This window comes from Kogia breviceps, chromosome 15, assembly GCF_026419965.1.
Source record: "Kogia breviceps isolate mKogBre1 chromosome 15, mKogBre1 haplotype 1, whole genome shotgun sequence".
Taxonomy (NCBI): Eukaryota; Metazoa; Chordata; class Mammalia; order Artiodactyla; family Physeteridae; genus Kogia; species Kogia breviceps.
In genome coordinates, this window is record NC_081324.1 from 64,187,834 (window position 1) to 64,211,369 (window position 23,536).

Below are 23,536 nucleotides of genomic sequence, written 5' to 3' on the forward strand. Positions count from 1 at the left end.
GTGGTCTGTGGTCGTGCTTGTCTCATCATCTTTCTCCCTCATGAGAGCTTGCCCAATTACAGTGGAAGTCACACAAATCTGCAAATGTGTGAGTTTTAATTTTAAGATAATGTCTAATATGTTGCAGGGTCCTACAGGGGACCAGTCCCAATAGAGAAAGAAGAGGCAGGGTCTGTCCCGCCTCCACTGCCAGCCATCAGTGGCACTGGACGTCTTGGTGGCTGAGCATCTCCTGGAGGCCGCTGAGGCCTCTCGGGAGGTGAGCCAGGCAGCCGAAGGCAAGCACTGAGAGGGCTCAGGTTCTGCCCTGGGGGCTCCTGGGGAACTGGAGGTTGGCACCTGCCCCCCAGGCTTGGCCTCTGTCCCTGATGCCCCAGCATGCCTGCCCGAGTCCGCTGCGTGCAAGCTCAGGATCCTTTCCCTGTGAGCCAGGACATGTCGCCAGTCCTGCAGGAATGAGGGAGGAGGAGTGAGGGCAGAAGGGAGCAGGTTCCACTCTGGGCACCAAGAGCAACTAGCCCTTGAAGACAGCAGGGAGCTGTGCGAGGCCCTGGTGCCCAGCAGGGATGTGCACTTGGGCAGAGGGGGAGACCACCAGGCGCAGGCTCTGGGCTGAGGTTGGGAAAGGCTCGGAAGAAGGAGAGAACACACGTACTTGCTGTGCAGCACAAACAGCCTTTGCGAAGGCAAGAGGGAGAGACAGAGAAGGCCGGGGAGAGAGCATGTCATTCTTGTCCCCCCTTGGTTCTCCGTTTCCAGTCTGAGCCCCGCCCCGTCCTGTGGCCTCCAGGCTTTCCTCAGCCCTTGGTGGTGGTGGTGGGGTTCTTTAGGCCACTGAGTCCACAGGGTGACTCCCAGTTGCACCATGCCAGGATGAGGGTAATGGCTGGTGTCCGGTGTCCTTCAGACCCCGAACAACACCCTACGACTCTGTCAGGGCGTCCCCAGGGGCAACACTAGCTGCATTTCTCCATGGTTGTGTTCAACCATGTGCAGTGGGGTGTCCCGGGCTCAGTGACTGCCCAAACAGTGGGTTTTAACCCTTCCCACAGCACTGGTCCTGCCCTGGACACGGCCTCTTTCCCTTCTACCCACCAAGAGCACAAATAACCAGCCCTCTCCCAAACCACAACCCTTGCCCCACACCACACCATAGCCCTGGGAGCCTCAGGCTGATTGATTGGCGGGGGGGAGGGGAGGGGGCGGGGAGAACACTGGAGGGCTGTGGGGGCAGCTAGAGCCAGCACCTCGGGGGACTTCTCCCCCCTCCCCAAGGCACCCAGTGCCCACACTCACTCCACCTCCCGCTTCCGGATGGTGCGGCTGGAGGCCAGCACCTCCGCCACCTTAGACACGATGGGATCGTAGTTCATGCTGGCCACGGAGATCACCTCGTCGCCTCTGCAGGGAGAGGTGGCCGAGCCTGAGGACTGCCCAGCAGCAGCCCCTGTCCTTAGAGACCCGAGTCCAGCTGGGGCCCAGGGAGGCTCTTGCTCAGGAATGTCCTGAGAGCCCAGCACGGCTTCTGCTCCTGCAGGACCCCATAGAGGCTCCAGCCTTCCTGCCCAGTGGGGTTCAGGGCTGGAACCTGTCCTGGGAGCCCCACTCTCTACCTGTGTCACTTGCCTCAGTGTAAAAGTAGGGTGTCAACACCCCCCTCCAAGAGCTGTCCCCACCTCCTCCCCTTTCCTGGCCGGCCCCTGCCTAGCTGCCCCCTGTGCCACTCGGCTCACTATGCAGGGAAGCCCCCTCCTCCGGAGCAGAGCTTCTCCAGGACAAGCCCCCTTCCCGACTGAGTACCCGCTGCTTCGCACCCCCGCCCCACCCCGTTGCTCTCACTTGGTGTAAAAAGCCACGAACTTCAGCTCGTCCAGATCCCCCTGGATAATGACGTCGTCGAAGCCTTCTCCGTACCCTGCGGGCCGGGAGGAGGGGACTGGGCTTCACGGGGTCCGCGCCCAGTGCCCTTCCAACTCTGCCCTGGACCCTAGGCCCCGCCCCGCGGTCCTTTTAGGGGGTCCTGGCCCCGCCCACAGGGAGTTCCCTGCTTCCACCTGCAGCCGTCATGGCTCCGCCCCCTGGATGCTTCTAGCCCCTCCTTGACGTCCAAGCCCCGCCTCCGCACTCTGCCACACCTGGGCCCTGCCCGCGTCCGCGGCCCCTTGTTACCCGCGTAGCGCAGGCTCTTGCTGAACATGGCGGTCCACAGGTAGGGTACCGTGCTGATCTCCGCCTCCTGCGCCAGCATGTTCTGGGCCGCCACGCGCCCTGCGGGTCCCGGGGTCGTGAGAGCCCCGCCCCGAGCCCTCACCACCCCTCCACTGCCTGCCCCAGCTCTCTGGGGACGCCTGACAGGTGGGGCTATTCCCCCCCACCCCAGAGGTAAATCACTGCCCAATCCACTGTCCACCGCTGCTTGCAGATAATGGGTGCAGAGAGGGACACCAGGCCCAAAGCTGGCCACTAAGACGAAGTGCCTGGACTGGGTCTGGAAGGGCTTGGCTTCCCGGGACCATTTCAGGTGTGACACAGACAACTAACTGGACAGGTCAGGTCTGAGGAGGGAGGCGGGCGAATGGGGCACCAGTGTCAAGGCAAGCAGGGATGACAGCCTCACTCAGAGCCCAAGACCGAATAGGGTGGGTGGCTCCCCAGTTTGGACAAGGCCCCACTGGACCCCTGTATTTGGATGTCTGTGACAGTCCTTGGACCCTCCCAGTTAAACCTTAATTATACTCAGCTGATGAGTAGCTTTTGGTTCCTTCAAACCTAGCACCAACTTTAGACCTTGGACCTGAGCAGAAATTGGTACCAGGAGTGGGGTTTCAGGCGCAGATGCTCAGATAACGTGAAGGCCGAGGGAAGGGAGGAGGGTGCAGAGGGTCTGGCCGTCCTCCCTCTGAGGCAGCTAACTGGCTATACCTGCAGCTGAGGGGCCCAGACCAGGTGTGTACAGTGACCGCCCAAGGGGAGGGGGAAGGTTGTTCCTCAGAGAACACAGCAGGTCCCCACTGAGCCCAGGTTTCCAGGCCCAGACAGCCACCTCCCAGGGGCCTGCACGAGGCAGCTGGGTTCACAGAGCCAGTCAAGTGGCCCAAAGGGGAGAGTGGGGAGCTGGCCCAGGTTCTACTAAACCCCTCTCTCCCTCCCTGGGTGACTGCACAGGTTAGTGAGGAATTCTGCAGAACATGTGTCTCTGAGGACAAAAGGAAAGGAGAGGCTGGCTGGTGGAGGGACCAGTGAGGTGGGGCGCTGTGGTTGGTGAAATGGGATGTCAAGAGGGCACTGGACGGAGGTCTGAGATGGGAGGCCTCTGTGAGCCGCCTTGACCACCTGCATGGGGCTGGCTGGACAGGCCGCCACAGAGCCTTGAATGGCTGACCCAGTGAGCAGGACCCAAGGCCAGCAACTGAGGGGGTGGGCCTGGGGAAGGCTGAGACCCTGGGACAGCCTCCCACCCCAAGCTGCCGCGGGGCTGGCGGTACCCTGGGCGTGAGCCATCTGCCAGTGTGGGATGTTCACTTTCCGATTGTTCCTCCAGGCCAGGGGGAAGGTCACAGCGTCGCCAGCTGCAAACACGCCCGGGACATTGGTCTGCATCATCTGTGGGGAGGGGACCAGGGCTCGTAGGTAGGACTGGCACGGAGCGGGACCTCCCACCACCCTGGCCCAGCACACTGCCCGGCCTCCCCACTCAGCCCCACCTTGTTGACAGGGATGAAGCCTCGGGAATTCAGACCTATGCCGCTCTGCCTCAGGAAGCCCGTGGCGGGCACCGCACCTGGCAAGACAGGGGCCACTGTGTCCACTCCCCGGCCCCTCCCTCCTCCTGCCTCACTGCTCTGCACCACCACACCCTTCACACCCACAGTCCAGCCCAGACTGATCACCCAGCAGGTGGCACACCCTGTGCCTTCATGTCCTGTCTCCTCTGCCTGGAGCCCCACAGACCTCGGGGCTTCCCATCAGGCCTCAGGTATCGCCTCCTCCGAGAAGCTCTCCACGAAGCCCCTAGTGGGGGTTGGCATGCCGAGCCTGCCCAGCCCATGCTGCCACCTCCCAGCTTTGTCCCTCCCCGGACTGGCACCTCAGCTGGAGCAGGGACCAATTAGAGGCTTTTCTGTGTCCTGCGGCTGCACAGGGTTACTGGACAGGGGTCATTGGGACCGTCCTCCATGCTGGGCCAGGCTAAGCTGGTACCATCACCCCCCAACAACCCTGCCAAGGGGGTACGGTTGGGGTCCCCATTTTACAGAAGTGCAAACAGGCTGGGGGAGGAGAAGCGACTGGCCCAAGTTCACCATCGAGCGTGCACGGGTGACTATGCTCAGTGCCACCGTCTGCCCCCCACTCACCAATGCCCACCACGCAGACGTCAGCCCTCAAGACCTTGCTGCTCTTCAGCACGACCTCCTTCAGCTGCAAAGAGCGGGAGTGAGCAGCTCCCAAGCACAGGAAATGGGACAGAAAGTGGCGTGGGGTGGAGAAGGGCCCACCTTTCCCTCCTGGGCCCGCAGCTCCAACACCTCCGTCTGCATGTAGAACTTGACCCGGTTGCTCTCAAACATCTGCCAGGTGGATGGGTGGGTGGGCAGGGGTGAGAGCCAGGCGGGGGCAGGGCGGGTGCCCGGGGCGGTGGGTTCTGAGTTGGGGGCTCACCTTCATGAGGGTGCGACCGACGCGCTCCCCCAGGAACCTCCTGAAGGGCGTCTCCTCCAGCTCCACCACGGACACTGAATGGGCCTTCTCAGTCAGGTAGGCGGCCACCTCCATCCCTGGGGCCAGGTGGGGAGGGCTGGCACCCTGCACTTCCCAGGGCCATTGCTGCCCTGGGCCCAGCCCACACCCCCAGCTGCTCACCCAGGAAGCCAGCTCCCACGACCACAGCGTTGCGGCCCCGGGCCAGCCTCACCACGCGGTTGGCGTCCTCAGGCGTCCGGATGGTGAACACATTCTCCACGTCTTTGCCTTTGCAGCTCAGGGTCTTAGGGCTGAGACACGGCAAGAGTCGGGGAGGGGCTCCCGGCACCCAGAGCCCTCCGCATACCGGCAGGGGCGTGGGGACCGCTCCCACCTGCTCCCGGGTGCCAGCAGCAGCTTGCTGTACTCCAGCTTGAAGCCATCCTTGAACACGGCCTTCTTGTTCCTCACGTCCACCGTGACCACCTGTGACCCCGCCGGGCAGAGCGAGGCCTCCGGGTCCCGCCCCACACCCAGAGCCCACGAGGCCCTCTGCGAGGCTCTGCCACCTGGATGAACCTTCCTCCCTTTCCTGGCAACCCCTCCTGACCCTTTAAGTTTCAGGAACCACCTCCCCCTCAAAGCCCTCCTAATGCTCCCAAGTCCCAGCCCTGAGCAGACAGTCCATGGCCCCACACACTGGGGCTCATGACCCCCCAGGCCTGGAACATCCCTGGTGCCTGGGAAGCAGGGCCGGGAGGGCAGACCACACCCATACTTCCAGGGGCCTCACGCCCTTCACGGTGCCCATGAAGCCTTCCCCAGGCCTGTTCCCCAGCATTGTCCGTACCTGGGCCTCAGTGAGCACCTCGATGCCATGGGCTCGGAAGAACTCCTTGGACCTCAGGGCCAGCTGCTCCGGCTGTGCATCCAGAGACTGCAGGAGATGCCGGCTTGAGACAGGACCCTGCACCCCCAGGCTCCCACCGCTCTGCAGGCCCGGCCCCACCTGGCCAGTGACCAGGTGGCCACTGACCCATTTTATAACTGAGGACCAGGGCCTCAGGGTCTTGGGGGCTGGCAGCCTCGGTCACACAGAAGCTACAGGACAGAGCTCAACAAACCAGATCTTTCAGGGGCACTGCAGATGGGCCTGGCACGAACAGAGAGGGCAACTGGCCAGACCCCCAAGGGGTGGCAAGCAAGGGTCCCAGTGGACCTAACTGTGCCCAGTGGGACATGGGTCTGGCCCTGCCTGGCCCCGCTCATGCTCACTCACCTTGCTAAGCTTGGGCCGGTCGTAAGGAAGGTGCCGGTCCAGAGTGCACAGGACGATCCTGTCTGAGAAGCCCTCCTGCCGCAGCGTCTCTGCACACACCAGGCCAGCTGCGCCTGAGCAGAGTAGACAGTGGGTCAGGAGCCCCCTCTCCCCCACCCCACCCTGCCCCTCACAACCCACCACCAACCTGCGCCCACGATGAGCACGTTGGTGCTGCTGCTGTGGCCAGTGCTTGGAGAGATGCACGTGGCCATCACCTTGGTCCTTCGCTGTAGTTGCAGGGCCTGGGGGTGGCCAGCGAGTGGGGGGCAGCTGGAAGCTGGGGTCATTGCCAGGCTCCCTGTGCCCATCCCAGCAGGCCAGGTCCTGCTGCTCCAGTGCCACCTCATCCCCACCACACAGCCCTTCACTCTGCTCCCCAGCCACACCTGCTAGGCTCCCTCCCACCACAGGGCCTATGCACATGCTGTTTTCTGGGCCCAGAAGCCCTTCTCACCTCTCTCTTTTGCCTGAGCCCCAAGGCCCCCCTCACCTGCTTGCTGGCCCGGACATACACCTTCTCCTTCTCAATCTTCACCTGCAAGGGGTGTGTTGCTCAGAGCTGGGCTTTGGGGTGCTCCAGCCCCTGCACCCCCAGGCTCCTGCCCCATTGCCTGCCTGGCCCCACCTGGAACTTGTGCAGACTGTCCAGTCCAGGGAAGTCCTCCAGGTCTCCAGTGCTGATGTTGAAGCAGGCGCCATGCCAGGGGCAGCGCACCCGTCCACGGGACAGCACTCCTGGGAGGGGGCAGTGCTGGGCTGGGCCACCAGCAAGAGCTCCTCTCCAAGGACCCCTGTATCCAGCACCACTGGCCCTTCACCACGGCCCAGGGCACCCCACTAATAGACGGGGGCCTGGGGCCCAGTGGAGCAGGGGCTGAGCGCCCCTTGTGATGGGGGAGCCGCCAAGCCCCTGTCGGGGAGTCCCGCCCTGCCCCCATGGGCAACAACAGCTCACCTTTCACCAGGGGCGCACCGTAGTGTGGACACTTGTGGCCCAGGGCATGGAACTCCCCGTTGTCTTTCACCAGCAACACCTTCCCCCAGCCCAGCTCCACTTCCCGCATCCTGGGAGGGGAGGGGCTGCCCTCAGAGGTCAGAGGTCGGTCGACCAGCAGGAGCCACAGAGGTGGTGGCCCCGATGGAGCTGGTGCCGGTCATGGGTCCCTTCCAGGCCTCCCAGCTGCCCTCCCACCTCGCCACCCCCTCCCAGGCCTAGCACCCACTGGCCGTTCTCCAGGTCCTTGATGTGGCAGACAGCAGCCTCCACGCAGTCCTGGGCGCCAGGGTAGGGGTGGGGGGCGGACAGGCGTTCCTCTGCATGGAAGTGGCGGGCCGTGCCGTTGCCCTGGTAGGGCCGGGGGCTGCCCTTCCCGCCGGCGGACAGCTCCTCCTTGCCCCGGTCCTTCTCGGGCAGCACCACCTCGATCTTGAGCTCCACTGCGGGCAGGTGGGGGGGTGGCGGTGAGTCCCCAGCCCGGCCCACCCCATGAGCTCTGAGTGTGGGTTCTCCCCGGGCCTCCAGAAAGCCATCTGCACCACCAGCAAAAGGCAGAGCCAGGGTGCAGGGGGTGGGGGGTGAGGGGAGCCCTGGGCAAGCTTAAATTAATTTTTGCGTGTTTTCTTTTCCCCTAACAGAATTAGTGAGGGGACACAACAAAGCTCATTCAACCCTGAAGCTGCCCTTTCTCCAGGAATCCACGTGGAGGTGAGAACTCAGTGCTGGAGCCTTGTTGACCTTGAGGGAGTGGCCCCCATGGAGAACTGCGTCATCCCTGAGGACTCCGGGGCACGTCTGGGGCCTGAGAAACAGCGCATCCAAAGCTGGACGCAGCCCAGTTCATGGCCTGTGAATCTGGGTAACGGGGGAATCGAGGGTTCCAGAGATTTGAAATTTTTTCAAAATTAAAAAAAAAAGTGCATGCACCATAATTTCAACTTTAGATAGCTGCTCTCGCCAGTTTGAGAATCCTTCATTATTTGCCAGGCGCTGGGTGCAGGGGCCTTGAACCCCAACTGGGTGGTGCATGCAGAGGGCACAGCGCCGCCCCACCAGTGGGGCCTCTTCTGGGGGGAGTTAGTGAGATTATCATTTTCTTCTTTATACTTCTCCGCATTTTCCAAATTCCCTACCATGTGCCTGGGGTATTTTTCTAATTAGAAGGGAACAATAAACAGAATTTTTAGCAGTGATAATCTGGCCTCCTGGGCTGCTGCTGCAGGGAGCAAGCATGGAAGCTGAGCCCCGGGCACAGCATGCGCCAGGCCCGAGGCCTGGGCAGGAGGCCCCCTCCCAACTCCTGAGGCCCCTGAGCCTCCAGGCCCCTCCCCCGCAGACCTGACCCTCCAGAAACAAAGAACCCAGCTCACACCTCCAGGCCTTAGCCCCTGAAGTTCCCTTAGCCTGGGCTGCTGTCCTACCCTTTCCAGCTGGGGCTGGGCTCACGCCTGCCCATCCTCTCCCCCAGCCTGGTCTGGCCCCTCATCCTTCCTGTCCTAGCCCCCCCACCTCCATCGCCACCTCCCCTAAGGCTCAGGCACGCAAGGGACAGGGCTGAAGGTGGCTCCCTGATTCCAGCTGGGCAGGAAGGGAGCACGAACACATCACGCTGAGGCTGTTGTGTCAGGTGGGGGGTTATGGGTGGGGTGGGTTTTTTCCTCCATTTTCCACACTTTATGTAATGGTGTTAGAATGTTTTCAGAAGAATTAGAGAGACAGCTCACAGGAGCAGCCTGGCAGGGGCCCAGAGCACAGCCAAGCCAGGCTGTTTTCATCCTCTACCTCCTTCCAGAAGGCCCCAGGTGCTCACTGGTGTAGTCTAACGGGGGAAGACGTCAGGTCAGGAGCCTCAGGAGCTGTGGTGGATCCCTTAGCCCCTTTCGGCAGATGCCTTCATTATAAAATGGAGAGAACAGTGCCTACCTCTTCTGGGACAGTGGATACTGAAGGAAATAATAAATGTAACTCAGAGTAGATGCTCAATAGGTGAAGTTGGGTAGCTGAGTTTTATTGGTTAGCTCCGAGCCTCCTGGTTGCCAAAGAGGGAAAGCCTTTAGGTAGCACTAGTGGCCTAATAAAAGGCAGATGACCAGATGCCAAGAGACCTGCACTACCTCCTAATTCTGAGCTTACAAAGGACTGGCCTGGAACACTTCCTGAGGAACATGGGGCCCCTGGAGCACAGGGCACACAGAGGGGGCTCAGGAAGACTGTTCTAACATGCTCGGAGCCACAGGAGCTAGTGAGGTGGAAAGTGAGCAATTTGCAGAAGCCTCTTCTGCTCGTTCTGGTCTCCCTGTGGCCCCTCCTGACCCTCACTGAACTCTCATGGCCAGAACGCTCTCACTCCCACAGCCTGAAATTCCCCAAGCCTTACCCCAGACCTGCCACCATGGGCACCGGGGGCCCAAGCTCCTGCCCTCCTGCCACAGCCCACAGGGAGCCCAGCCCCCCAGAGAGGGGATAATACCCTGTAAGTGCCTCCTATGTGCCAGGCCCGTGCCAAGCACACTAGCCCGCACAGGGGCACAATTATTAGTCCCATTTCACACATGAGTACAGAGAGGCTCAGAGAGGTGAAGGCACCTGCCCAAGGCCAAAAAGCCAGGAACAGGCAGGGCTGGATTTGGGCTCAAGAGCGCAAATTCTTAGCACTGCCCCTGGTGTGGTAGGAGTGACCAACCCTATACCAGGGGTCCTGGGGCTGGGGGTCCTGGGGCTAGGGGTCTGAGGCAGACCAGCCCTTTGGGGTCCTTTAAAGGAACCTACAGGTGGCATCTTCTGCCAGGGCCTCCTGTCAGCTCTGCAGTCCTACAGGAGCCTGATATGGGGCAGCCAGCATCCTCCTGCCTGCTTCTGACGGGAGAGAGTTGGAGTCAAGACAAGGGACGTCATTTGCCCGAGGGCTGGGTGTCCGCAGCATGGGAGTCATGGGGCAGGTGCAGGTGAGTCTCTCTGCCTGGCAGGGCATCACAGGTCTCCTCTTGTCCGCAAGTTCTCCCTCAGACCCAGGAAAAGGAGAAAAGGCTCATGGGCTCCAAGGTAATGGAGCTGATGGGTATCAGGTAAGGGGAGCTGGGGCGAGCTGGCCAGCGATCCCTGGGTGCACTACAGAGGCCTCTCTCAGCCTTGGTTTCTTCATCTGGGTCAGGCCTGCACACTCCTGCCTTCTGGGTGTTGTGAGGAGGGAAAAGGGAAAGTGGGGCTGGAGGGAGAGCCGGCACACAAGGGTCTCCGTGGAGAGCAGACCTAGGCGTCCCCCAGCACCCTGCCCGCTCCCCAGCGCTGGGATGGGACTGCTTGGGCCAGGCAGGGTGAGGATTTCCTCTACAAATGGGGAACTGTGTCCAGAGAGGCCCAGGAGGCAGCCCAAGTTCACACGGGGTCAGAAGAGGTGAAAAGGGCTAGGACATGTCCACTCCACCTCATAGTAATTTTGAGATGTCAGGCTTATTTTTAGGGGGAGGAGGTGAGGCTCAGAGGGCTATCCTGCATGCCCTGGGTCATGCAGTGGCTGAGGGTGTCCCCAGAGCCCCCTTCCCCAGAGCTGAGGGAGATGCTCCTCTCCCCGACCCAGCAGCAGGAGGAACCCTCCTTTCCCCTTTCCAAGAAAGATTCCACTGTTATTCCCACCACCAGCACCCTAAGCCCCAAATAAAGAGGGCTCCAGCCCCCCCACTCCTGCCCACAGCGTTAACATTCGGCTGCAGCCCAGCCTGACCTACTTCGGAGGCAGGGGGAGGGGCAGGAGGAAGGTGGCAGGAAGAGGGAGGGAGGGAGGGAGCCAGCGACGGAGGGAGGGGGAAGGGAGAGGGTGAGAAGAGAGGAGGTACCTGGCTTGGGCTTGGAGAAGCAGCCACCCATGGTGAGTGGCCCGCAGATGGGTGGGGGGAAGGCACACAGGCGGCTGGCTTTGGGAGGCCTACGGTGCCCCCTGGGGGGCTGGACCCCCCGAGGCCCTTAGAGATGCTGGAGCTGCCATCCCAGCTGGAGCTGCCTGCAGGGAGACAGGAGCATCTATGGGGACCAGGGCTGTGATGAGGGCTGTGGGTAGAGACACAGAGAGACAGAGTGGGGGGCTTCTCAAAGAGGCTGCGTTGGAGCTGGGAACGCTCATGCGTAGGGGAGCCGGGTCCCAGAGGAATGGCACCTGGCACTGTGAATGGCACCTCCCTTCCAAGCCCCCAGGCTCAGCACCCTCACTCTCCTCTCCCTTTGCCTGGGCCCCTCTGCCCCAACCTCAGCCACCTTTTAGGCCCAGGAAATCTTCCCCGATTTCTGCTGCCCCCTCAAAATCCTGCAGCCTGGAGCCCTGAGACCCTCCATTCTCCAGGGAGGCCACCATGCCTGGGGTCAAACCCAGGTCACCTTGGCAGAACAGAGCCTTCCTGGTCCTCTGGGTTTCTCCCTCCTCAATGGGGCGACATTTAGTTCTCTCCCCTGCTCCCACCCTGGTGGGCAGCCCTGGATACCTACCTCTCCAAGGGCAGCCACTGCTTCTTGCTCCCAGCCCAACAGTGGACTGAGACTGCCCGGCCCTGGAAGGCAGGGCAAGGGGGCAGGGGTCCAGGAGGTGGCCCAGCCTCCACCCCTCCCCACAGTGTGAGCTGTGGCCAGGAGGGGATGGGGGCGGGGCTGGGCCAGTCCACTGGTCCCCAGGGAAACCCAGCTCCATGTGAACAGAAGCGGGCAGCCAGCCTGGGCCTGGTGGGGTTGGAGGAAAGGGAGGCCTGGCACACAGCTCCGGCTCCCACCCCCTCCCCTGCTCTTCCCAAAAGCCCCTGACGTTGAGGTCATGCCCAACAGTAGATGGAGAAACTGAGGGGCCAAGGGCTTGCCAAGATCAAGCAGCAGGTAGGGGCAACCAGGTGGTGTCCCACCTCCCTCCCACCTTAGTTAGGTCCAAGGCGGACAGGGACCCAGGAAGCCCCCGTATCACCCTGCAAGCCATGGGGCTGGGGGAGGGGTCACCCCATCAACAAAGAGGTCCCTGCAGCCAAGGAGCCCTCAAGGCCACAGAGTGAGCCTTCCTTAACATGCAGCTTACAGACTGGACTTTGGAAGGCCCAGGACAAAGGTGTAGCTGCCTTGTTTACACTGACCTCCCCACAGTCCACCCCACTGTTATCCCTGCGGCTTCCCCCAGAAGTTCTTCCTGGAGTTTAAGTGGATGAGGCCCACTTGGTTTTCCCCAGATCCCAGCAAGGGCCCTGGGTGGGTGCTTAAGAGCAAGGGGGCTGAGAACCAGATGAAAAGGTTGGGGAGGGACTGTCTGCTGCCAGCACCTGGTTTCCCCTGCCCTAGAGGGCCGTCACAGGTGAGGAGGCAGTGGCACCTGAAGGCCACCTGGGTACACCCATGCTCTTTCCCCCACTCATTGCCAAGGCAGGTCTGTAAAACTGGGCCACCACCTGCCCACCTGCCTCCTACCTGGGCACAAGACCCCTCCACAGATCCTGGCTTTCCCTCTGGCTCAGCCCTGCCCACCTCCTTCCTGCCGGGCCTCAGGCCTCACTTACTGGGCCACAGATCCCAGAAAAGGTGGGACCTCAACTTACCACCAGGTGCCTGTCGAGACTGTTCCCTCCCTTCCCAGGTGCCCAGGTGTTCAGACCTTCCAGGGCCTTCGGTGTGGAAAGAGATTTGCTGGGGACGGAAACTTCTCCAGGTCTACTGTGTGCCAGGCTGGTGTGGAGCCCTCCTATCTCCTGCAGGCCCAGACGCCCCCACTCAAGGCAAAGGTCCTCGCCAGGGGCATGGCAAGACGGCACCCCAAGTTTTGGCAGAGTGCTGTCCCTTGTCCACAAACTGCCCAGTGCAAAAAGTTGTAACAGTCCCCGAGTGCTGACCACCTACAGGAGCCTGGTCCCCCGGGACCAGCCCTAGCGCCCCTTCTGGTGCAGGCTCCTCACTCCTCCGGGTCCCACGCTTCACCAGGGATCCCCTGGGCCCTTCCCACACCCACCCGAGGGGCTCCTGCTCAGCTCGGCCCCCAGTGGCTTCCAGTTTCCTGGGACAGCATCTGAGCTCCACAGCCGGCCCTCAAGTTCGGGGCGCTGTGGCCCGCACCTCCTCCCCCACGGGGCTAGAGGCAAACTTCCTGCTTTGCATGTGCAGCCCGTCTCCCTGGGAAGTCCTTCCAGCTGCCTTCCCGCTCCCTCGGGCCGGGTCCCCCCACCGGACTGGCAGCCCAGGAAGGGGATCCGCACACAGCGGGGCCCCGAGGCGGCAAGCGGTCGGCGCGTCGGGAGAGCGAGGGCGCTCCGCCTGGCCTGCCCCCTCCCCGGTGAGGCCCCCAGTCCCCGACGAGTCGGCCCGGACCCGCGGGCTCACCTGCGCTCGGCGCGGACCTCCGCTCTGGAGCCGCCGGGGCTGCGGCGGGGCGGGCGGGGCAGGCGGGGCGGGGCCGGCGCTGCGGCGACAATGCGGCCGGAGCCCGAGGCCCCAGCACCGCCCGGTGGCCGCGCAGGTGGGAGCGGCCCGGGTCGGGATGAGAGGCTGTGGGAGGCAGCGGAGCCCTCTGGCCCTGGACGCCGGGCGGAGTCTGGGTCCCCAGCATCCTCGCGACCCCCGCGGGGCGCCAGGCTGGTCCGCGCGCCGGGTCTCAGTGTTTTTCCTTTTCTTTCTTTCCTAGGTCTTGGAACCAGGGGCAGGCGGGCAGCGAGCGTGGGTCAGGTAAATCACCCACAGAAACCTCCCAAACCGCGCCTGACTGCCTGACACCTTGATTGCTTTGGGGGTTCAGCTCCGTCCTTCCGTCCACTCTCCCCACATCAAAATGTTCTACTTTATATTTTATGACATTTTCTCTTTCCCACATGTCATAATACCAGGAGAACTTCCTGGGTCCCCATAAGTCATGGTCCACCCCGGTGGGTGTTGTGTCCCCTCCTCCATGAAGCCCTCCCTGAGCCGCCTCCCCATACTGGATCTGGCCCTGCTATTCCAGCTCCCAGCCCCTCCCAGAGTTTCACTGTGTTGACTCTCCAGACTCTGCCTTGTGGTTAGGCAGGGCTTGTCCCTCCAGCAGACTGGGACTCATGACTGTGTGGGAAATGAATGAAGGGCACTTTCCAGGGAAGTGGTGTCTCATCTGTCACTAAGCACATGGGGCCATTGGGCCCGACATCAGCCACTAACTGTTGTCTCCTTCAGTGGCTGCTGTCGTGCCCTCTTTTTTGCCATCTCCCCCCTTTCTGGGCCTTGCTCCCTTCTGGTTAGGATGCCAGGCTGACTGGCCTCTGAGGCAGTCCCTCTTTATGCCCCAGGCTGCCCAGGGGGGCAAGCACATCTCCCCTCATTTTACAGATGGGGAAGCTCGGGGAGGCTGGGTGGCGCCCAGGGGCAGGAGCAGGGCCTGAATGGGTCACACTCGTCCACCCCTCGGGGTGGCGAACTGCCACAGGAGAGGCTCCGTCACTGGGCAGAAGGTGTTGCTTGTCCTTGTGCCCTTGGCCTCCAGTCAGCCTGCCCCTACTCCACACTCTGCTGACCTTGCAGCCCTGCCCCTCACCCCACAGCACCCAGCCAGGAAGACACTGTGCCCTGTAAAGAAACGTGGCTGTGGCTGTATGTGCATTTATTCCTTTGCTTTTCACAACAGCCTGAGGTGGAAGGTCCTCTGTGTCATCTCCATTTTACAGATGTGGAAGCTGAGGTTCAGAGAGGTTAGGGACTCCCCAAGGCCATGCTGCTGGTGAGTGGCAGAGACGTGGGTCCGGTCTGTCTGGCTGTGCTGGGCTTACAAAGCAGAGCTTGGGAGAGGGAGCTGGGAGGCCTGTCAGGCTCGGCCAAGGCTGCCATGTCACCAGTGCAGATTTCGAGTCCTGATCTGTGAACTTTTTGAGTCAGTGAGCCCCTTCTGCCCCAGATTCCCCAAGAATCTGGGGGTAACTGCAGTGCCTCCAGCTGGGGATCCTCCAGGACACCAGGACAGGGGCAGAGGCAGCAAGGGACACAGCAGGAGTGCAGGATGTGGGGTGGGGGCTGCTGAGCATGGGATGCCAGAGATGACATTGAGGGGACAGGTCAGTGTGGGGGCTGTGAGGAGGCCAACGACCTAGGGAGATGCCCTGCATGAGGTGAGTCCATTGTGGCCGCCTCCACCCTGCGGATGGACTCAAGGCTCTGGCTGCCCCATGGTGGGGCAGAAATGACCAGATCCTCATGGAGCAAAAGCTGAAACAGAAGGTAGGTGGGTGGGCAGCCTCACCAAAGCCCCGGGCTCGGACGTGGTGCGTGTGGACACCGGGACCCGGGGAGACTTAGGATGCCTCCAAGCCTTGGGCAGCCTGAGGTCCTGATCTTGCCTGGAGGATTCTGGCAACATGGTAGCATTCATCCCAGTGGCCTTGACAATGCACAGACCCAGCAGACACCCCAAAGGCCAAGGTGTGAGAAGCAAGTGAAGGGGTGATCCCTGGGCCCCCCAGCATGCAAGCCTGTCCCTGTCCTCCTCACACCCACCCCTGTTCCCCACTCCTCTCAGCCTAGGGTCTCCAAGCTCTGCCGTGCAGGGCTGTCCTTTTTTTTTTTTTTTTTTTTTTTTTTTTTTTTTTTTAAGAATCAGTTTTGTAATTTTATTTTTATTTATTTATTTTTTTGCGGTATGCGGGCCTCTCACTGTTGTGGCCTCTCCCGTTGCGGAGCACAGGCTCCGGACGCGCAGGCTCAGCGGCCATGGCTCACGGGCCCAGCCGCTCCGCGGCATGTGGGATCCTCCCAGACCAGGGCACGAACCCGTGTCCCCTGCATCGGCAGGCGGACTCTCAACCACTGCGCCACCAGGGAAGCCCAGGGCTGTCCTTTTTTAGGCCACAAAGAGAACGACAACGTCTAACATTGGGATTGACTCTGGCGCCCCCTGGAGGCCTACTTGAGAGTCCACAGGGCCCACCCTGAGCCTTAGGGTTCAGAGGGCAGAGAGTGGACTCTTCCCTGGCGACTTAGGTGTATTTCCAGATAGGGAGACCTATATTTGACTAACTGGTCCCCAGGAAATGCTGGGGGGGGGCTGATATAGCACAGCCAGCATCCTAGCTGAGGCTGGCTGTGCTGAGGGGCAAGATGGGCAGGAATGCTGCCCTCAGCTACCCTGTGACTTATTCTTATGGAGGCAGACGCTGGGGGATCCCCAGACTGGGGAGCCTGGGCTAAGCCCATCCCCAACCCTCCACTCCCGGCCTCATCCCTGACTCCCAGGCTTGCTCTGGTTGCTGCAGCCCAGCCTCCCTGCCCACATCCCAGGTCGGTCTACACAGCCTGACTGCCATGTCTCAGCACCCCCAGGATCCTCGGGGGCTCTCCGACCCCGTGGAGACGGCTCCCACCAGCCTGTTTCAGCCCAGCCTCAACCCTCCCCAAGTTGATGGTTTGTCGTGAGTCCTGTCCTGTCTCCAGGCTCAGGGGTGACCAGTTCTAGTTCCAGTCCCCATGGAGGGAGGGAAGGTCAGAGGGCTTTCCTAGGAGGTGGCAGGAGTCGAGGACAGATGAGCCCTTTGGAGTTCAGCAGAGAGAAGGGCATCCAGGCAGGATAAGTGTGTGGCAAAGACAAGGAGGTAAGATGACCAGTTCTGGGGACTCAGAATGTGTCAGTCCAGTCTGGCTCAAGTGCTGGGCTCTGGGCAGCAGCCTGGCATGGAGGCATTTCATAGGCCAGGGAGGAGAGGGCTAGGGGTTTTCATCACATGTGTCTTTGGGGAAAAAAATACCAGCAACTAGGACTGGCACTGGACAGGGGGCAGGGGGGCCGGGAGGCACCTGGGGCAAGGACTGGACCAGAGTCAGCCCAGGAGCTGGAAGGTGGGCCCTACCCCTGCAGCCCTTACTTAGACCTGAGGATTTCCTATCATCAAAACATTGGGGGAACTCCCTGGCAGTCCAGTGATTATTAGGACTTGGCACTTTCACTACCAGGGCCCAGTTCAATCCCTGGTCAGGGAACTAAGATCCTGCAAGCCACTTGGTACAGCCAAACAAACAACAAAAAAACTCCACTGGTAAAAACTTCCACACGCCAGGACAGATGGGCTAGTATAAGCTGCCTCAGCCACATAGTAGAATACTGTTTAGCCATAAACAAGGTATCTACAGAGTGTTTGTAAAAATGTTATATTTTCATATATTATACATCACTGGCGAAAGTGTAAATTGAGGCAATCCCTGTGAGAGGGCAATTTAGCAACAGCTCTGAAAACTGCCAGTGCCCAGAGCCTTTGACCCAGCAATCCCAGTCAGAGGAACTTACTTTAATGCATCTGCCCACCTGAGATTGGAAAGGACCTACATGCCCACCAATAACAGGTGGTTACCCGAGTGACGGCACATCCAACTCAAGGAACACGACACAGCGATGGAAGAGAACAGAAGCTCAGCTTCTGATTCACAACCTCTAAACAGACTGGGGAAATAAAGCAGGGGGCAGAACAGTTAAATGATCTATGCTGCCTTTCTGTAGAGAAAACATTAAGAAAGAGTACTTACAGATGTATTTACTTGTATGTTGTAGAATAACTCTGGAAAATACAATAATAAACAGGCAACAGGGAGACAGGGATGTGGAGTCGACAGGATGGGTGGCCTTTCTCCAGACACAGGGCTTCTGAATGCTGTGCCCCATGGGTGTTTTCCCTCTAACCTCAATGCCAAAGCCGAACTCTCCCAACTCCTCCGAGGGCCGGCAGGGGCTTGGTCCCCCTGCTCCTGGCCCTGCCCTCCACACAGCTACTGGGCAGACCACCCACTCCACTGGCCAGCCTTGGCCAACTGGGCAGCTCTGAGGCAGCCCAAGGGCTCCCCTTCCCGACCCCTCTCTCGGACCTCTGAGCTTGAACAGTGGGAGCCCTGGGGCTGTCCCCGGCATGTGGGCCTGGAGGGTGTAGCTGAGTCCCCTGCCCATGCCCGTTTCAGTGCCAGGCTGCAAGGCACAGGCTACCTTGGGCTACAAGCCCAGGAGCCTGGGGATTGAGTGCGATGGTGTCCCCAGGGCAGCAGGCGTGGGCAGGGGAAGCCCCCCAATCTCTGCAGCCCCCCATTGGACACAGGCCGCAACCCCCTGCCGGGGAGCCATGAGCAGGGCCAGGGCTTGAAGGGTGGGTCACTCCAGGCCAGGATGCAAAGACGCTGTGGAGTGTCAAGACCTGAGCCCTGACACTCACTCAGTGGGGAGGCAGCTTCACTTCCCAGGGGTTCCCACCACGGAGGAATCCAGCCCAGCATTGCTGAGCAAAATTTAACTTTCCAAGCAGAAAGTACTCTTCAAAGGCGTCTCTGAGGCCTTCCTTCTTCCAGGACGAGTGGACCATTTGGAATCTCCCAAGCTTTCCAGCAACACAGCTCGAGATGATCCAGGTTGCACCTTCCTGGAGGTTTTACGACAACACTTGGACCTCTCTTGGCACACAAATAGGTGCGGGAACAGCTCTGGCTGGGGGGTGGCAGGGAAATCAGCAGGCCCCCCAATACCGCCAGCTGAAGGTCCCGGAGCCTGTCAGGAGGGCCACAGACAAGAGCAGAGGATTTAAGAAAGGCAGGTGGGTTTCATGCCTGACCAGGGACGAGGCTGCTCCAAAACTTATGCTTCAGACAAGGCGCCCATTAGAGGGAGGACACCCAAGTTACCTGGAGGATGCCGGGCCTGTAACTGCCACCCTGCCCCTGGGAGGACAGGGTGTGAGTGGTGCCGGTGCCAAGCCCCTCCCCTCCACTCAGTCCACAGCAGCAGGGCTGGGCAGGGCAACTCGCAGAAGCACCAGGTGGCCACTGCTTCACAGGTGTCCCAGCAGATGCTTAACTGCTGGAGGGGGGGCGGGGGGGGGGGGCGAGGGCCTCCAAGGCAGCACTGAGGAGACACCAAAACACGAAAGCTGCTGCCACCGCCAGCTGATGCAAGTTTTATTGAGACAATGTACAAACAGGCCATGGAAACAAGGGTCTGATGCCGGGACCAGTAACGTAAAATGGAATACAAAAATAAAAAGGCACTGATCTGTTAAGAAAAGACACTCCATGTATTCTAAGAATATAAGTCATTTAATACTGTTAATTTTATAGCACAAAATAAAACAAGCTATGATCCCCAAAAATAATTTTAAAAGCTTACACATAAAATATTATTGCCTGAAGTTTATGATCTTTAAGTTACAGGTCAAAAGAGTTTTGTGTTGTGTTGTGGTCATTTTAAAACACACAGTGAAGACCGTCAAGAAGCAAGGCCACTGTTCCTCCCACAGAGACCACGACCCTGTCTCAGAGGACTGTCCTTCCACTCCGTGAGAGCACACGCCCAGCTCGGGACCACTGGCTGCAGCCACAGGGACACAGGCCTCCGGTCTCAAAGGGTGGAGGCTGAGGGCGAGCTTGGTGGTGTCTCGGGTTCGGTGTGAAAACAATCAGGATTCACTCATTTTAAGAGGTTAATGAACGTAATATTATTAAAAGATTAAATTATAAACACCTGGCACAAAAACACCATCCCTTTTCAAAAATAAAATGTTCATATTCCTCTGAGCAAACTTTACAAGAGCAGTGGCCGCCGGTCCCGGCCCGCCTTGTGTGTAAACAGCTGGAGAAGGGAGTCAGAACAGGCCAGATGCTCAGGCTCAGGAGGGAGCAGCTGGCCCTCTCTCCTCAGGTTCCTGACCGTGAGCACAGAAGGGGTCCTATCTGGGTGACAAAGTCGTCGAAGGGCAGTCCATCCACATGTCCTCCTCTTCATTAGCTGTGTCCCCGGGCATCAACACCGGGCAGAGGTGACAGGGACAACTCCCTTTCCAGGATAAGTATATTTTAAATCAAATTGTCAATTCCTTTAGCACGTAATTTGTTCTCTTCCCCAGTGAGCTACTTTAACATCCACACATTTTCTTAAGTGACACACAGAGCAGAGCAAGTAGCAATAATGGACAGTCCTAAGAGGAAGCCTGCCCAAGAGGGAAGCCCATGCCTCTGGAAGATTTGAGTCACTTTCTGAAGCAGAGTCTTCCCAGACCCCTGGGGAGCCCAGGCCCAAAGCCAAGGTACTGGGCTGTTTCTTGTATATTTAGTGTGAAAAAAAAAAGAATTACCCTGGCTGATTAAAAAACTAATAAGGTTCTAAGTCAAAAAGGTACTACTTTCGGCACACATCTCCACTTCAGAGCTCAAGGCTCACCTTATTTGGGTCTCCGAATCTCTGGGGCAGCCCTGGAGACATGCACCTTGGCTGACGGACTGAACAGATGCCTTCTGAAGTAAACCTAGGTTTGCAGGGTGTTCTGATTCTGAAGTGATCCCCATTAGGTGGGTCACACTGTTTACTGGTCAGCAGACATGGCTGGAAGGAAACCTTGCTTTCCAAAAGGCCATATACTTCTTGTACTTGAGCTAACTACTGCCATCCAAAGGTGCCCAGCCTCTCGGCTAAAGTTGGTTTAACAAGGCCTTAGGTTGTGTGCTCTCTTTGGACAAGGCACACGTCTCCGCCTTCTGTGAGAGACCCCCTCAGGTACTGGGTTACAGGCCACAGGGCAGGCATCATCCCCAGGTAGAGGGCAGGGGCCCAGCCACACATGTGCCACTTGCCATGGGGCTAGGCTGGGCCTGGACCCAGAACAAGAGGTGACTGCAACACGGGCACCTTGGGAGCAAGAGGTGGCCATAGCTCTCACTGATCAGGAAGAGCCCACAAAGAAGCCTTTTCCAGGAAAACCACAGAGAGACAGGGCTATGTGAGCACCCTCAAGAATCTTTAATATGATGGTTACCTACCTGACGGAACATTTGATTAAAGAGAAATTGAAACATGGTGGCCTTGCTGGTTCTGACCAGAATAACTGCTCGAAATCTCAAAACTCAAGACCCCTGGGAGGCAGGGCCGAGGCTACAGCAGATGCTCAGGGAGGACAGTTACTTATCAGGCTGAGACCATACCCCCAGGGATGCTGGATGCATTCTCAGGTGAGGCCTGTCTTCAGCAGGGTCCAAATGGGCAGGCACACCGAACTGCACAAAGGTTCCAGAATTCTAGTTGGCTGTGTGCTATAGACGTGGGATCGGTCACACACTGGTACCAGATGACTTGTATGAACAGGCCTCTTTTAGCCAACAGGGAAACCTTAACATCAAATCAGTAATGGTTAATGATGCATTTCATTAGACATCAAATGCATCAACCAAGGCCCAGAGCCTACACTTTCTTGCTGGAGAGCAGTGTGGACACAAGAACCATGGAACCAGCATTAGCAGCACCATCTCTCTTGGGCAGCCTGGGGAGCTTGCTGGGGCAGGGAGAACTGGGCCTCAGTGAGTGGAATTTAACGATTCCTTAGTGAATTCAAAGACTTTTTAAGGAAACTTGGGTCCTATACTTTCAAGGAGTGCATTCACTGAAAGCCTGGACAGGAAGCCAGCAAACAAGGTGAATCACACCACCCCCCGGCCCCTGGCTCTGATGCCTGTGGGAACGTCGTCGTCCAAGAGCCTGTGCACGCAGCTGGGAAGCCCACAACTGCTGGGTGGTGGTGGTTGTTTGCTATCTGGCAACACAAGGTATCACCGGCAACCAAGACAGTACAAGCCTCTGCCTCAGGGCTCTTTTTCTTGTGTTCCTGCGGTGACAGCGGCTTCAGAGGCATGTGCCACCCCTCGTTTCATCACAAAAACTAACCTGCTACTTAAAAACCTGTTCAGAACACACCAGTCTAATTAATTAAGTCTTCTAAAACCAAACCAAACAACAAGAGGGGGGGAAAAAAACAGAAAAGCCTGACGTGGGGAGTTTAGGGCAGAATTCCCTCTCCTGAAGGGTCCACTTCCTCTGCTCTTCATGGAAAACCACGCCGGCGACGGCACCACCCATGGCTCCCAGCGGCAAGGCCTCACTGTAGGCCTGAGCTCCCCCGGAACCCTGGGTCAGCCCAGGGACAGGCGGGGCGCTGGCCAGAAGGGAGCCCTGTCCTCGGCACCTCCTCTCACCTGTGTGCCTCCACCAGTGTTTCCAGTTTATGATCCAAAGAACTCTAAAATCAGCTACTCTTTGACAACACGACTATGATACAAATGCCGGGGCAGCCACTGTGAGCATTCCAATGTGTGGGAGGCTGCCCGCTGCAGAAGCTGGACGTTGGCAGCGCGTGTGACCTGCCCGAGAGGACGCTTCCCTGCCTGAAGGAGGCGTGTGGGGCAGGACGATGAAGCAGCAGGCACAGGGCAGCAGCATCACTCATTTTCATCCGGGTTCTGAGGGTCGATGATTTTGACGTGCGTGAAGGGGAAGAGCCCTTTGCGCCCGTTCACCTCGCCTTCCCACTGGCCATTTATGTTCATCCTTGTGACTTTCACGATGTCACCCACCTGTAAGGGGGAGAAAGAAGATGAATTCAGAGTTTTCTCTGAAAACTAAATCACACATGCTATTCCACTGAAAGGAACCGACACATTTTGTTCTTAGGACTCTCATTTTTCTCAATGCTTAGACCTAAAGTCAGGCTGTGGGCTTCCCTGGTGTTGCAGTGGTTAAGAATCTGCCTGCCAATGCAGGGGACACGGGTTCGAGCCCTGGTCCAGGAAGATCCCACATGCTGCAGAGCAACTAAGCCCGTGCGCCACAACTACTGAGCCTGTGCTCTAGAGCCCACGAGCCACAACTACTGAAGCCCATGTGCCTAGAGCCAGTGCTCCACACAAGAGACGCCACCGCGATAAGAAGCCCGCACACCCCAAGGAAGACCCAATGCAGCCAAAAATAAATAAATTTATTTTTTAAAAAATGAAGAATCTGCCTGCCAATGCAGGGGACATGGGCTCCAGCCCTGGTCCAGGAAGATCCCACATGCCATGGAGCAACTAAGCCCATGTGCCACAACTACTGAGCCTGAGCTCTATAGCCCGCGAGCCACAACTACCAAGCCTGCACACCGCAACTACTAAAGCCTGTGTGCCTAAAGCCCGTGCTCCGCAACAAGAGAAGCCACCACAACCAGAAGCCCGTGCACCACAGTGAAAAGTAGCCCCTGCTCACCGCAACTAAAGAAAGCCTGCGCACAGCAACCAAGACCCAATGCAGACAAAAATAAAATAAATAAAATCAGGCCATGCCAAAGACACGAGGTGCTACCAACAAGCCCAGGGTGCTTCTGCTCAGCCGTGAGAATGTGCTCTGAGGCAGCTTTTTCCCCCCAGATTGGCTAACTAACTCCAACGGCAGAGAATGAACACCTGACTCTGAGAACAGTTCAACTCACGCAAAAAGTGCATAAAAGAAACAAAGTCATGGGCTTCCCTGGTGGCGCAGTGGTTGGGAGACTGCCTGCCGATTCAGGGGACTCGGGTTCATGCTCCGGTTTGGGAGGATCCCACATGCCGCAGAGCGGCTGGGCCTGTGAGCCATGGCCACTGAGCCTGTACTCCGCAACAGGAGAGGCCACAGCGGTGAGAGGCCCGCGTACCGCAAAAAAAAAAAAAAAAAAAAAGAAACAAAGCCATCTCCACCCTATTTCACGGGAAGGAGGTGCTGCTGCCAAGAACACCCTGTCCACTGCCTCCCCTGCAGCAGCATCTCC

At 59.0% G+C, this 23,536-nt stretch overlaps 2 protein-coding genes across 5 annotated transcripts in view; both read right to left on the reverse strand.

Moving 5' to 3' along the window:
• Positions 1-79: 79 nt before the first annotated feature.
• On the reverse strand, positions 80-13,377 carry AIFM3 (apoptosis inducing factor mitochondria associated 3). 4 transcript variants are annotated; one of them, XM_067015280.1, is made up of 22 exons: positions 13,332-13,377; positions 12,557-12,706; positions 11,475-11,702; positions 10,832-10,995; positions 7,225-7,438; positions 6,957-7,066; positions 6,627-6,736; positions 6,492-6,536; positions 6,147-6,243; positions 5,960-6,072; positions 5,531-5,617; positions 5,075-5,166; positions 4,861-4,991; positions 4,660-4,775; positions 4,497-4,568; positions 4,356-4,419; positions 3,705-3,781; positions 3,486-3,603; positions 2,170-2,268; positions 1,840-1,915; positions 1,297-1,401; positions 80-447 (listed from the first exon to the last, which is right to left on the reverse strand). In XM_067015280.1, exons 4-22 carry the CDS (start codon positions 10,860-10,862, stop codon positions 408-410), a joined length of 1,797 nt encoding a protein of 598 aa, XP_066871381.1. In that variant the 5' UTR covers positions 10,863-10,995; positions 11,475-11,702; positions 12,557-12,706; positions 13,332-13,377; the 3' UTR covers positions 80-407. The 4 variants fall into 4 exon arrangements, with proteins under 4 accessions (XP_066871381.1, XP_066871382.1, XP_058897135.1 ...); XM_067015281.1 differs by lacking the exon at positions 11,475-11,702; XM_059041152.2 differs by lacking the exons at positions 11,475-11,702; positions 12,557-12,706.
• Positions 13,378-18,863: 5,486 nt separating this feature from the next.
• The window catches only part of CRKL (CRK like proto-oncogene, adaptor protein), a 33,031-nt gene continuing 28,358 nt past the window's right edge, over positions 18,864-23,536 (reverse strand). Inside the window, exon 3 of the mRNA XM_059041207.2 lies at positions 18,864-22,328. Coding sequence (XP_058897190.1) covers positions 22,194-22,328 — 135 coding nt within the window. The 3' untranslated portion in view covers positions 18,864-22,193. The remainder of the gene's footprint in view (positions 22,329-23,536) is intronic.